Consider the following 15,000-nt stretch of genomic DNA (forward strand, 5'->3'; position numbering starts at 1 on the left):
TTTTTTTTTTTCCTCTAACAATTTTTTTTTGGGGGGTTGGAAATCACTTAAAACATGGAGAAATACAAAAACAAAAATTCAAATATTTTTCAAATAAAATGAAATTTTTTTGAAAAAGTTTTTTTGGATCAAGTCCAAAATCTAATGGCATGCTCCTTGGACCATACCTAATCCCCCCACCAAGTTTCGTCGAAATCCGTCGAGGAGTTTTTCCGTAATACTCTTCACAAACAAACAAACAAACAGAAAGGGGCGAAAACAGTAACCTCCGTCCATCTTTGATGGCAGAGGTTAAAAACTTTCTCAGCACATTCCACAAAATCATCCTTTACTGAACAAATTCTTGCAAATCTAAGTAATGTATCTGAGAAGAGAGGACATTGTAACCCATTTTAATTGGTATATTGCTACCTGGAAAGGTGTGCAAGACTGCAGGGAAACTGAAATCATCAACTTTATGTTATACACTTGCACTAAAACCATTCTGTCAACTCTTACCAACACATCCAGATACGCAGCAACTGTACAATCATTACTACTCCTGTTTGCAATCAGGCTATCTGGATAAATCTTGTGAACCTGCCTATCCAAAAAATTTAGAGTTGACCACACAAATATCATCTATATACGACATGTATGACATAATATTTTAGCTAATCCTAATTTTTTTTGTCCTTTATCAGTTTCTGCATGAATGATAATTCACAGAAAAGAAGAAAAGTGTCCACTAGTTGAGGTAAAATTCCCACCCATGGGAATACCCTTAACCTGCTGAAGCATTATCCCACAAAAAGCCACAAAAGTATAAAATAAAATTAAATTAACAGCATCCTTAAACTTCTGCTTATCAAAACAATGAAAACTTGAGTATTTATTTTTTTAGAAAAGAATGGTCTATCAAACCTGACACATAAAAACTTATTAAAAGAGTTTAAAACATTGTCAATCACTTTGAAGAGTGAATCCCTCAATCGTGCTAAATCCAAACTTGTATAAAAAGTTGAAAAATAGCACCGCAAAGCAGGCGTAACCCCTCAGCCCCTTGACGCAAACCAATTTCAAGATGGTGGCCATATTGAAAACCGCAGCATGCCCATTTCTGAAAGGAATCTTCCTCTACTCAACCCCAACACACCCAGCAAAAATGGATTTAATCGGACAAGGCGTTCTCGACATTGACGGAAACAAATTTCAAGATGGCTGCCGTGGCGGCCACAGTGAAAATCGCAGCGCGCCCATTTTGGAAAGGAACCTTCCTCTACTCAACCCCATTATACCTCGCCAGAATAAGATCAATGTGTGAAGCCGTTCTCAAGTTATTGTCCGGAAACCAAATTCAAGATGGCTGCTCGAGCCACCATATTGGATATCGGATTGCGCTGAATATCGAAAGGAACCTTCCTCTAAACACCCCCATTATATCACACAAAAATGAAATCAATAAGTAAAGCTGTTCTCAAGTTATTGTCCGGAAACCAAATGCAAGATGGCTGCCCTAGCCGCCATATTGGATATCGAATTGTGCTGTATATCGAAAGGAACCTTCCTCTAACCACCCCCATGAAAATAAAATCAATCTGTCAAGCTATTCTCAAGTTATTGTCCGGAAACCAACTTCAAGATGGCTGCCCCAGCCGGCATATTGGATATCGCATCGCACTGATTATCGAAAGGAACCTTCCTCTACCCAGCCCCAACACACACTGCAAAAATGGATTTAATCGGACAAGGCGTTCTCCTCGAAATTGACGGAAACCAAAAGTTGACAGACGCCCGCCCGACAATGGCTATGATGACAATACCCCTTAGCCAATTCAGGCTGAGGGGTAAAAACCAAATACTTCAACTGACTTGATATTGAGGCATTCAATTCTACCTAAGAACTCTAAAGAAGAATTAATGCTCCAGAAAGTGTGAATACCAGAATTCTTCTCAATTGCTAAAAAATATTTCCTAAATTGTTCTCTAACAACTTGGAAACCTGAGTTAACTACAACCGATAACTGTTTGGTGGAACACTGCCTGGCACCTGCTGTAAACCTATACTTGTATGGGTTCTTATGAAGCTTCGGGATCCAGAAAAGCCGAGGAATACAAAGATTTATCTCTTTACATTTAATACTGAAATTATTAACTAAAACTTCCTGATGCTCAGAAATAATATCTTGGAGTGACTATGACAAGGAACATACATGCTATTACCTATACCAGTGAAAGTCACCGTATCAATGCCAAACTCTCTTAATAAAACCTCCACATAAAACTTTTTACAAACGCTTTATCCTGCACAGTCTTGAGAAAAAGGACATGGTAGAGTGTGTTGAGAGGTGCCATTTCGGGGTTTAGGTTTTATTTATTTCCCTGCACATAAGTTGCATATTACCTTCTCCCTGCTCGTGTCTGTTGACTCGTTTGGTTTGTTACGTTTTGCACGTCCCTCAACCTTTATCCCGGTACTCCTAAACCCTTATAAAGGAAAGAAACGTTTTCCATCTTTCTGCCACAAAAATTCGGTTTTCCATTCGGAGATGGTACTGAACGCAGTAGTTAGAGACCTTTCGGCCATTCACGAGATCAAAGATCCCGGCACCGAAGCATATCGCGTTGGCGAGCGTTCGACATGACAGGACTGAGATATATCAACGATTCCAATCATCTGGCAAGTTTTCTTTTTCGGCTTAAAAATTCATCACCAAGCTTCAAACTATCAAACTTGTACAGTATACATAACAAATAGAACATGACCTGTGAAAGACCATAGTCTTCTCCAAGACTATCCCCCTGCTGGCTCCTGGAAGTTGCACGCAACAACGTAGCTGCACCACAAAGGTGCCTGGCTGGTCGATACGTGTCAGCTGCAAGCAGTCTGTGGAGGAATGCCTTGCAAGCAAATCCAACATCTGCTTGAACCAGGCTTGGGTGGGTTGCAATAATTTCATTACACGTGCTTTGCACTCTGGCGTCAAAGTTTGGTTGTGTCAGAAGGGACTTGAAGAACTGGGGAGGGAGGAGAGGGATGGAGAAATGATATGCGCATCAAATGTAAAGAAATGTAGTGACCAGATAATGTGGTACAGGGTGATCATTCAGAAAATTATGTGCATGATATGACAAAGCATAGTATAGAATGAAATCATTAATAAGTTTTTCAAAGTAATCTTTTCAGGACCATCAAGCACAATCCATAAGGAACTAGAGGGGGAGCACTCGGGAGAGTGCAAAACCTCCGCCGCCAATACTGCTGGGTCACTCAAGTGAACCTTATATCTTATTCATTAAATATGTCAACAGTGCTGACAGTTATAGTTCTTTTTTCCAATATTTTTTTTTGGGGGGGGGGGTGGAAATCACTTAAAACATGTAGAAATGCAAAAAAAGAAATCGAAATTTTGTTGAAAGAAAATTATTTTCTCTAAATTTTTTTTGGGGGCTCGGGGGTTGGAAATCACTTAAAACATGTAGAAATGCAAAAAAAGAAATCGAAATTTTGTTGAAAAAAAAGTTTGAAAAATTTTTTTTCTCTAACTTTTTTTTTGGGGGGGGGGTAGGGGGTTAGAAATCACTTAAAACATGTGGAAATGCAAAAAAAAAATTTTCTCTAACAATTTTTGGGGTGGGGGGGTTGGAAATCACTTAAAACATATACAAATGCATGAAACAAAATCTTTTTCTCCAACAATTTTTTTGGGGGGATAACAATTTTTTTGGAGGGGGGTTGGAAATCACTTAAAACATGTAGAAATTTAAAAAAAAATTTCTTGAACAATTTTTTTTGGGGGGGGGGTTGGAAATCACTTAAAACATGTACAAATGCATGAAACAAAATCTTTTTCTCCAACAATTTTTTTGGGGGGGATAACAATTTTTTTTGGAGGGGGGGTTGGAAATCACTTAAAACATGTAGAAATGCAAAAAAAAAATTTTTTTGGTGGGGGGGGGTTGGAAATCACTTAAAACATGTACAAATGCAAAAAAAAAATTTTCTCTAAGAATTTTTTGGGTGGGGGGGGGGTTGGAAATCACTTAAAACATGTAGAAATGCAAAAAAAAAATTTTTTTCTCTAAATTTTTTTGGTGGGGGGGGGGGGTTGGAAATCACTTAAAACATGTTCAAATGCAAAAAAAGAAATCGAAATTTTGTTGAAAAAAAGTTGGGAAATCTTTTTTCTCTAACAACTTTTTTGGGGGGGGGTAGGTGGTTAGAAATCACTTAAAACATGTAGAAATGCAAAAAAAGAAATCGAAATTTTGTTGAAAAAAAAGTTTGAAAAATTTTTTTTCTCTAACTTTTTTTTTGGGGGGGGGGTAGGGGGTTAGAAATCACTTAAAACATGTGGAAATGCAAAAAAAAAATTTTCTCTAACAATTTTTGAGGTGGCCGGGGGGTTGGAAATCACTTAAAACATATACAAATGCATGAAACAAAATCTTTTTCTCCAACAATTTTTTTGGGGGGGATAACAATTTTTTTTGGAGGGCGGGTTGGAAATCACTTAAAAAATGTAGAAATTTAAAAAAAATTTCTTGAACAATTTTTTTTGGGGGGGGTTGGAAATCACTTAAAACATGTACAAATGCATGAAACAAAATCTTTTTCTCCAACAATTTTTTTGGGGGGATAACAATTTTTTTGGAGGGGGGTTGGAAATCACTTAAAACATGTAGAAATGCAAAAAAAAAATTTTTTGGTGGGGGGGGGTTGGAAATCACTTAAAACATGTACAAATGCAAAAAAAAAAATTTTCTCTAAGAATTTTTTGGGTGGGGGGGTTGGAAATCACTTAAAACATGTAGAAATGCAAAAAAAATTTTTTTTCTCTAAATTTTTTGGTGGGGGGGGGGGGTTGGAAATCACTTAAAACATGTTCAAATGCAAAAAAGAAATCGAAATTTTGTTGAAAAAAAAGTTGGGAAATCTTTTTTCTCTAACAACTTTTTTTTGGGGGGGGGGGGTAGGTGGTTAGAAATCACTTAAAACATGTAGAAATGCAAAAAAAAAAAATTTTTTCTCACAATTTTTTTGGGGGGGGAGGGGGGGTTGGAAATCACTTAAAACATGTACAAATGCAAAAAAAAAATTTCTCTAACAATTTTTTGGGTGGGGGGGGGGGTTGGAAATCACTTAGAACATGTTCAAATGCAAAAAAGAAATCGAAATTTTGTTGAAAAAAAAGTTGGAAATTTTTTTTTCTCTAACAATTTTTTTGGTGGGGGGGGATAATATATATATATATATATATATATATATATATATATATATATATATATATATATATATATATATATATATATATATATATATATATTATGCAGTCATGCGCCGAATTACGACGTTTCGGTCAACGACGGATCGCATATACGACGGTGGTCCCATAAGATTATAATGGAGCTGAAAAATTCCTATCGCCTTGTGATGTTGTCACCATCGTAACGCTGCCAGTTGTATAAAAGTACAGTATAGCACATACAATTATGTACAGTACATAATACTTGATAATGATAATAAACAACTACAGTGTGGCCCCATTATAACGTAATTGTTGAGGTCCATAAAATGTCATCGTGAAAAAAGCGGGTTCGCACTAAATCGGGATTCAAGAAAATCAGCGTTCAAACTGACCCAATGTTGACCTAACGTACTAAAACACCCCTTTTCACCCTTTCTATAATATATAATATATTTATTCACCTTTCTATAATCGATGCGAGAGGAGATTGTAAGCAGCTGCTAACAACACACATTGCTGTCATGAACAGAACAAAGGTAAAACTAACGCATCTTCCGTCTATCTTGGATGTGGGACTGTGGGACAAGATGTGGAGATGGAAGACAGTGATATTGATGATCCTGACCCTGTATAGGCCGAGGCTAATGGGTGTGTCTTAGTTTTTAACAAGAAAAGTTTAAAAAGTAAAAATAAATACATATATTTTTGTACAGCTGTACAATGTGTTTGTGTTTTAGGGTTAGGGTTATTACAAAAGTCAAAAAGTTAAAAAAAAATTAAAAAGTTTATAAAGTAAAAAAGTTACACTAAGCTAAGGTTAATTTATTACTGAAGAAAGAAAAATATTTTTTTTATAAATTTAGTGTAGCCTAAGTGTACAGTGTTTATAAAATCTACAGTGGTGTACAGTAATGTTGTAGGTCTTCACATTCACTCACCACTCACTCACTGACTCACCCAGAGCAACTTCCAGTCCTGCAAGCTCCATTCATGGTAAGTGCCCTATACAGGTGTACCACCTGCCACATTCGGTCTTTTGGGTGGTCGCTAGACGATCGTTATTCTCAGGTTTTCCGTCTGTCTGTATGTATGTAATGGACAGCTCTGGAGGCCAGAGGAGTCAACCGATTTTGATGAAACTTGACTGGTAGGTTCATAACAGGATATAGTTGTACGCTTTTGAGTACCGTTGCCATGGACACCACCGTTGCTAAGCAACGGGACTTTGAAATTATAAAAAATCCGAAATTTTTTTTTCCCCAAAAATCAAAAATCTGCTTCCGCGCTTTTATGCGCACTATAATCAAACTCTTTCTCAAAAATTTTCATCCCGATCCGTCAAAAACTGTATGACTAGTATGCAATTATATAGCGACCACCCATGTCGCCTACCGGCTTGTATCTTTTATACCGTATTTTTACTGTACCTTTTCTATGTTAAGATACACAAATACTTACCATTGTGTTACAATTGCCAACAGTTTTCAGTATAGTAACATGCTGTACAGGTTTGCAGTTGAGGAGCATTCGGCTATAACATATAGCCTTGGTGTGTCGTAGGCTATACCATCTAGGTTTGTGTAAGTACACTATGATGTTCGCACGAGCCTGGTGTTGGCTCAGTGGTTTGGGTGGTGGTTTGGGATCCTAGGATCCTGAGTTCAAGCCCCGTTGGCCGCTGAATTAATACACCAGAGGGGTTGACTCAGCCCGTCATCCTTCTGAGGTCGGTGAAATGAGTACCAGTTCCAGTGTGTGTACTGGTGGAGGGGCACTGCATCAGCGACATAGTCGCGCTTCAAGAAATGATAGCTACCCTGGCAGCTAAGCTGCCATACGACCACCACCATGTTCGCACTATGACAAAATCGCTTAATAATGCATTTCTCAGAATGTATCCCCATCATTAAGTGGCGCATGACTATATATATATATATATATATATATATATATATATATATATATATATATATATATATATATATATATATATATATATATATATATATATATATATACACATACACACACATATACATATACATATAAAATCTTAGTTGATTTCAACCTAACTGGGGGCCAAACGCAGAACCAGACAGTTGTGAATACATTATGAACTGAGCTATCCATGTTGAACCAATATTACGAGACTTTCAAAGTCATGCAGGAAAGCAAAACAGACTAAACATTGGAAAGGTAAATTTATGTATAAGCATTGAAACTAATGGTGGAGTGAAACACCGATGTTGCAATGGTGGAAAAAAATGCTTGTAATTTTTATTCACCTTCTGAAGATCGACGTGTTTGAAAAGTTGCACAAATGCACAAAAAGCTTCACTCTCCTCTGCCGCCTTTCCGCTCAGTCGTGCTCGGTACACCTGGAAACAAAAGAGATCACGCAAGTAAATAATCTTGCTTTTTATCGTGAATCGTTTAAAATATTTACAAGCTGTCATGGATCTCAACAAAGACCTTTCTGACTGTGCAAACATGACTTCATGAAAAATTCCGAGTCATAAACAGTAGGGTGTACCACTTTTGCAAAAGTAGTTGCTGGAATGAAGCACTATGTGCCTATCGATTCCACTCGTGAAGTTAGGTGATCGACCAAAGTTTGAAAATTTTCCCGCCTTTTTTGACCGCGGGCCGGCATTTTGAAATTCCAGGAAAAATCCATATTTTGACAATTATTGCATGGCACATTGTTAGGCATTTACAGAATATCAGTAGTAGTGTTTTCATAAAGACATTATTAATGACAAATGAGAGCATGATCAATTAATTATGAGAACAACCAAATATGTTTTAAGCGACATGGTTTTCATATATGACAACATAACAATCTAGCAAACAAGCAACCACACAGACATCTTATAGAGAACATAGCGTTTGTTTTGTATAGTCTGGGTTAAGCTTCCTGTGCTCTTCCACGCACTGTAGCAATGCTTGACGTTGTTTCTCATCATTGCACATATGAATAAAGTCAGACACTGGCTTAATTCCTCTTTCAGCTAGATCATTTACGACATGCAAAGAATTAGCACTTTCGCAAAATTTTCTGTAACTTGCGAACTTGTCCCACATAGCCACAGGAGCTCTGACCATTGGTCAGTCAAGGTTTATCTGCAAGTACACAAAGAATAAAATAAAAAATATATTTCATTAGATATACACAAAATATACGATTTTCACTGAATTTCCAAAATGGCAACCCCTTCTCAAAATGTCGGGACAAGTTTGTGAATAATATTTACGGGTACTTACTATCATACTGGTGCCTACTGAAGTGCATTCGGCCATCTAAACACAGAGAAATATCTATTTTAAAATATTCAAAAAAATCAATATTATTTCCAAAAATATGGATTTTTCCTGAAATTTCAAAATGGCGGCCCGCGGTCAAAAAAGGCGGGAAAATTTTCAAACTTTGGTCGATCACCTAACTTCACTAGTGTAATCGATAGCCACATAGTGCTTCATTCCAGCAACTACTTTTGCAAAAGTGGTACACCATCATAAACAGTGCTGTTGAGAATGGTGGTGGTACACGGAGTCTAGACACCTTGGTATGTGCTGCCACGTAGGTGTGCGAGCCGTCCAACAGGATCAGCGGCTTAACCTGCCCAGGCTGGTCACCTGCAGCCTGCTCAAGCTGGAGTGCCATCTCAAATGCGACACAAGCTCCAAACGAGTATCCAGCAAGGCGGTAAGGTCCTTGTGCTTGCACCTTGCGAATGCAATCCAGGTAGAATGCAGCAAGGTTGGCGATACTGTCCAGAGGAGCAGCTGAAGAAATGTTCAGGAGGCAAAGGGAATGATGGCATGAGAGCAAAATAAAATTGGCACTGATTGCTCCAATTATCCTTTTTTGCTGTTGTAATTGTTTTGATTTTTTTAAAGGTAAAATTATAATAATTATTCAATTATCTCACATTCAAAGCTAATATGCAATAACATACCCTCAGTGCACTGAATACCGTAGCAGGGAACCGGCAGCAGGGTGGTGAGTTCACGAAACACCTCAATGCTGCCCTCGATAGGGTGGATGAAGAAAATAGGAGATTCTGCACTGACAGCATTATTGAGCTTTATGAGTATTTCACTGTCTCTCCCAATCAATGGTAACGTCATGGGTATCTCAGGTTTGGTGGAGACCGTTGACAGTGATGTTGTATCAGGTGATTCTGTTGATATGCGAGGTTAGGTACGAAAAAAGGATTGGGTGGCAACATTACAGAATAACAAACCCTCACACGGAGGCAGAATGTAAGATGGATAACGAAAGGGAAAGATGCGGGTACCTTTGTGCGTTCCACTCTCTATCTCAGTCAGCTTGTTGAATGTGAGCTGTCGGATTTCTCGTGAGGACAGTGCCACTCCCTGCTCTCTCTCCAACATTTGCTGGACTTCAACACCCATGAGCGAGTCCAGGCCCAGCTCAGTTAAAGAAGCTTCCTTGTTCACACTTGTGACATCACGCACACCTGATATGGAAGAAAAGGGAAAACAGGTGAGAAGGGAAGTAAAGAATGAAAGGTTTACAGTCAGATAAATAAAGTATGGTTTGATTTTTTGGGTGAGAATTTCAGTGTAGATGACAGTTCAGCATTCGTCCTTAACGAATCGATTCAAAACAAAGTATACAATTATATTTCTCTGAATAAAATATAGACCCCAACCTGAACCCCCGGAATTACTTATCAACTAAAACATTCCCATGCAACACCAAACACCCCCCCCTCCAGTACAACTACTGGTTTTCAACTCATTTCTTTCAGTGGTTGAGGGGTGCTTAGAAGTCAAATACACAAGCACACAAACAAGCACTTCTCAAATGATATACATTGCCTTCAGAAAGTATTCACACCCCTCGATTCGACTCGAGTGGGTCTCGGTATTGGCCATATGTATGCACGTCCTTTAACATTTGACTAAAATATCTTCTCCTCACAAACTACCTGACTGATATGGACTAAATTTGAGACGATGCATCAGGAAAGCAAGGTCTCATGGGGGTGTGCTCCCCATCCTGATGTGCCCCCTATATAGGGGATTTCACCTTAAATTCAGGTAATTTATTTTAAAATCTTCTCGGAAAGCAATGGCCAGATGTCTCTCATACCTTTAACCGAAACATGCCGATATCAGTGTGGCTCAGATCAGTAATCTTCTTTTAAGAAACTGCCAGACAGATGCAAACCAAACTCTCCATGAAACATCAGGACCATGCCGTTTACTTAAGTTGTACTTCCCATGACCGTACGACTTCAGGTAGGGTGGGGGGGGGGCATCACCCCTTCCCTCTTATTTACCCCCACCTGTTGGGGAAACAACTATCAGTCCCTCACAGGGATATATTTTTACTTCTGTAACCTGACATGTTTCCACTTATTTTTCAAGGCTTAACAGGTACTTTGAAGATGGATAAATGGCAAAAAATAAGAAATTCCCAGGAATCCCACATGACAGAGCAACATGCCAACAACAATCATGAACCAAAAAAGAAGGATAAATAGATGCAGGAGATTGAAGAAGATAAAAATTGAGTTTAAATAGCGAATTAAAAAATTCATAGGCGAAGGTGACATGATTCAGATTGCCACACTCAGATGTGCTTGTATCTTGGCAAGACGAAAAAGTCATTTTCGGATGCAGAGCTGTTGAAAGAAACCCTGCTGACAGCACTGGAAGTACTTGCGTTTGATTTCAGTGTAAAGGAAAAACTGACCAAAAGAGTAAAGATGATGCCCTTGATCCGCCAAACGGCAGCTAGAAGAATTGTAGATTCGGCCGAGAACATTGAAGAACAACTGAACTCCTGCCTGGCGTTTGGTTTTGCACTTGATGAGTCCACAGACACGAGAGACACAGCACAGCTGTGCATCTGGATTTGACTGGTTACTGAAAACTTTGATGTGCAGGAAGAATTACGAGCCTTGTCCCCACTTAAAGACAGCACTCGAGGCTGTGATATACTGGAAGATACCAGTAAGGGATTTGAGAAGTCTGGTCTGAACATGGAAAAACCGAGTTCACGTGCCACAGATGGGGCATCTGCAATGAAAGGAAAAAAAGTTTGAAGGTTGCAGCAGTTTATTCAGGTCAAAAGAGAAGGTTGGTGTGCCCAGGTTCCATTGCATCATTCATCAGGAGAGTTTGTGCTGTGAACTTTGCAAGTCAGGTTCATTGCACGATGTGATGGAAGAAATGATCAATATTGTGAATTTTCTTCACGATCGTGCCCAAAATCACCAGTTTATGGGATATTTGGAAGACGTTGAAGCAGAGTATGGAGATTTAGTTTATTTTAATGCAGTCAGATAGCTAAGTCGTGGAAACTTGTTGAAGAGATTTACTGACCAGGTAAATCTGCCCTGTCAGTGTGGCTCAGTTTCAAGAGGAACTGATTGAGTTGAAAGTGAACTCTGCCCACCAAAGAAGACACGGTATTTCTGGAATTTTGGACGTGAGTATATGAATCCCCGAACTATCCTGAAATTTCTTGCTATGTGGCCAAACTCTGGGTCCACCTTGCTTTGTGAAAGTACATTCTCTTTCATGAAACTGCTGAAATCAAATCTGAGAGCCACCATCAGTGATGCAAACCTGGAATCAGAATTGAGATGTGCCCCGACTGAATATATCCCACATTTCACAAAAATAGTTCAGTCTGTTTAAGACCCATATTCTCATTGACTTGATCAAAGTTGATCAGTAAATAGCAGGAGGTTTATAACTGTGCACTTTTGTATGAATAAAGTGGCTTAAACTGTTTTTTGAACTACTTTTGTATTACTGATAAAAAATCCATATTTTTGAAGAGCCAACAGGCAATACTTCGCCACTGTTATCAATAATAAATTAATGCATCTTCCACACATGTGGATTTCTGATCATGTGGCCCACTATTAAAAAAAACTTGGATTCCCCCATGTGAAGTGCAATAGAAAGTGGTAGTGAAAACAAAAATTAACAAAAAGATCAAAAAAAGCCAAAAAGCAAACAATTAATATCACAATGACAACAGTCAAGAAATATTTGTGGAATAAATATTAGTGTCCGTGTCATCAAGAAGAGGCCTGTTTTAAAAGCCACTCTTTTCGGGATTGAGGAAGAAGACATGGGAATGGAGCTTAATGCAGCCGTTCCAACGGTAACATTTATTTATGAGCAAATACAACCCGTCACTTTGCTGATGGGGATATTGACGGGAAGGGGGGGAGGGCGAGACAGAGAGAGAGAGAGAGAGAGAGAGAGAGAGAGAGAGAGAGAGAGAGAGAGAGAGAGAGAGAGAGAGAGAGAGAGAGAGAGAGAGAGAGAGAGAAAGAGAGGAGAGAGGGAGGAGAGGGAGGAGAGGGGAGAGAGGGGAGAGGGACAAAAAAATACCCCCGAGCAGGAGTGCCGGTCATCTCTGCCAGAGGTCGAAAGTAACTCTGTGCCAGACTGGAATAGGGGCAGTTCATAAAGTACGTACGCTCTACTTCCGGGTTCCAAAACCACCTACCCCCCTCTGTATGCAGGATAGTGACCACTCAACCACCCCCCTCATACATCGCTAATCGCTTGCAAAGCCAGCAGTTCATTATGAACCGATGTTTGTAAGTCATGACGATGCAGTCCCTAGCGGTGTAATTTACCTTTTTCTTTCAATATCACAGCACGTCATTTATGAAAATAAAAGTACAAATTGACATTCAAGACAATGTTAATGTCATAAATGAAAGTAAGTGTAAATATAAACTTGTGTTCCATTGTTTTAGTTAAATCTGACAAAAGCTTCAAATGTAATATTTGTCTCGGAGAGTTCCGGTTCTCAATTTAATACTTTTATTTTTGTATGTACTTTATGTACGGCCCATATGGGAAATCAGAGCGAAGTTTGAAGGGCTATAAAATCGGAACGAGAGCAAATTTCAAAAAAAAATGGCTCGTGTTGTTCCAGATAATAGTCCGTAGTATCTGAATCACTAATAACATTTGATCTCGCTTGATAAATGAGGGAGGAGATACGATTTGAAATCGACGATTTTCGCAACTTTTACAGCCTCGTGACGTTGACCTCGACCTTGGACGACCTTGAAAGTTATATCGTTGTGCATGTCTCATCGACCTCTATCCATTCCACTATTGGTTATTTGTCTCCACTAGGTTTGATCGTGGACCTACGTACGGACGGGCGGACGGACAGACTTCGAGACTGTTATTATTAGGTCATCTCTGCTGAGATGATAGAGATGACCTAAAAAGACAAAAAGGTAAGGGTTGGAGGTGGCGTTAGCAAAGAGAGTGATGTGATATGCTTTATAACCAAAAAACCCCCCTATGTCAGAACAGCTGTACACACAACAGAATTTATAATGTAATCCGCTGGCACATCTGCAAAAACTTTGATATTCCAGTTCCAGAAAATTTGTGGGAACATGAACCAAAAACAATAATTGAATAGATGGAAGTACCTACTGCTCACGTACAACCTTATGATCCCATAGAGCGTGAACATCGAAAACAAAGCATTGCCACCAGATATCACACTTGAATACAAATGAAGAGAAGTGGGCATTGCTAATTGAGGTGTTAATAACAGTAATTTTGGACTAACGATGTGGAAATCAAGAAAATGACCAAATATCAAGACCTCAAGAATGAAGTGAAAAGATCCTGGAAACTGAAGAATGCCAAAGTTGTACCAGTGATAGTTGGAGCTACGGGAATGATGACGAATAACACGCACAAGCATTTTAAGGCCATTTTTGTCTGAGAGCAGGAGTTAGCCTTGCAGGCCCCGTGACAATCATGTTTCCCTTTTTGAGGAAATGTTGACGGTTATGAGGCAATGTGGACGGTTATGAGGAAATGTGGACGGTTATGGGGCAATGTGGACGGTTATGAGGCAATGTGGACGGTTATGAGGCAATGTGGACGGTTATGAGGCAATGTGGACGGTTATGAGGCAATGTGGACGGTTATGAGGCAATGTGGACGGTTATGAGGCAATGTGGACGGGTATGGGGCAATGTGGACGGTTATGGGGAAATGTGGACGGTTATGGGGCAATGTGGACGGTTATGGGGCAATGTGGACGGTTATGAGGCAATGTGGACGGTTATGAGGCAATGTGGACGGTTATGAGGCAATGTGGACGGTTATGAGGCAATGTGGACGGTTATGAGGCAATGTGGACGGTTATGAGGCAATGTGGACGGTTATGAGGCAATGTGGACGGTTATGAGGCAATGTGGACGGTTATGAGGCAATGTGGACGGTATGAGGCAATGTGGACGGTTATGAGGCAATGTGGACGGGTATGAGGCAATGTGGACGGGTATGGGGCAATGTGGACGGTTATGGGGCAATGTGGACGGTTATGAGCAATGTGGACGGTTATGGGGCAATGTGGACGGTTATAGGGCAATGTGGATGGTTATGAGGCAATGTGGACGGGCATGGGGCAATGTGGACGGTTATGGGGCAATGTGGACGGTTATGAGGCAATGTGGACGGTTATGAGGCAATGTTGACAGTATGGGGCAATGTGGACGGTTATGAGGCAATGTTGACAGTATGGGGCAATGTGGACGGTTATGGGGCAATGTGGACGGGTATGGGGCAATGTGGACGGTTATGGGGCAATGTGGACGGTTATAGGGCAATGTGGATGGTTATGAGGCAATGTGGACGGGCATGGGGCAATGTGGACGGTTATGGGGCAATGTGGACGGTTATGAGGCAATGTGGACGGGCATGGGGCAATGTGGACGGTTATGGGGCAATG

The 15,000-nt window shown here is 39.7% G+C and overlaps 1 protein-coding gene and 1 long non-coding RNA gene across 3 annotated transcripts in view; one reads left to right on the forward strand and one right to left on the reverse strand.

The window, feature by feature from the left end:
- FASN (fatty acid synthase) overlaps positions 1-15,000 on the reverse strand; it is a 148,617-nt gene that overhangs the window by 13,271 nt on the left and 120,346 nt on the right. For both annotated transcript variants that reach the window (XM_085885099.1, XM_085885100.1), the window contains exons 40-44: positions 9,530-9,712; positions 9,188-9,412; positions 8,791-9,014; positions 7,514-7,606; positions 2,746-2,997 (exon numbers count right to left, since the gene is read on the reverse strand). In XM_085885099.1, the coding sequence (XP_085741225.1) occupies positions 2,746-2,997; positions 7,514-7,606; positions 8,791-9,014; positions 9,188-9,412; positions 9,530-9,712 (977 nt within the window). The remainder of the gene's footprint in view (positions 1-2,745; positions 2,998-7,513; positions 7,607-8,790; positions 9,015-9,187; positions 9,413-9,529; positions 9,713-15,000) is intronic.
- LOC147024813 (uncharacterized) overlaps positions 9,601-15,000 on the forward strand; it is a 20,643-nt gene continuing 15,243 nt past the window's right edge. Inside the window, exon 1 of the long non-coding RNA XR_015059207.1 lies at positions 9,601-9,738. This is a non-coding gene — a long non-coding RNA (uncharacterized LOC147024813). The remainder of the gene's footprint in view (positions 9,739-15,000) is intronic.

Source organism: Eptatretus burgeri, chromosome 6, assembly GCF_056783735.1.
Source record: "Eptatretus burgeri isolate ZD-2024b chromosome 6, Ebu_testis_v1, whole genome shotgun sequence".
In the NCBI taxonomy this organism is placed as follows: Eukaryota; Metazoa; Chordata; class Myxini; order Myxiniformes; family Myxinidae; genus Eptatretus; species Eptatretus burgeri.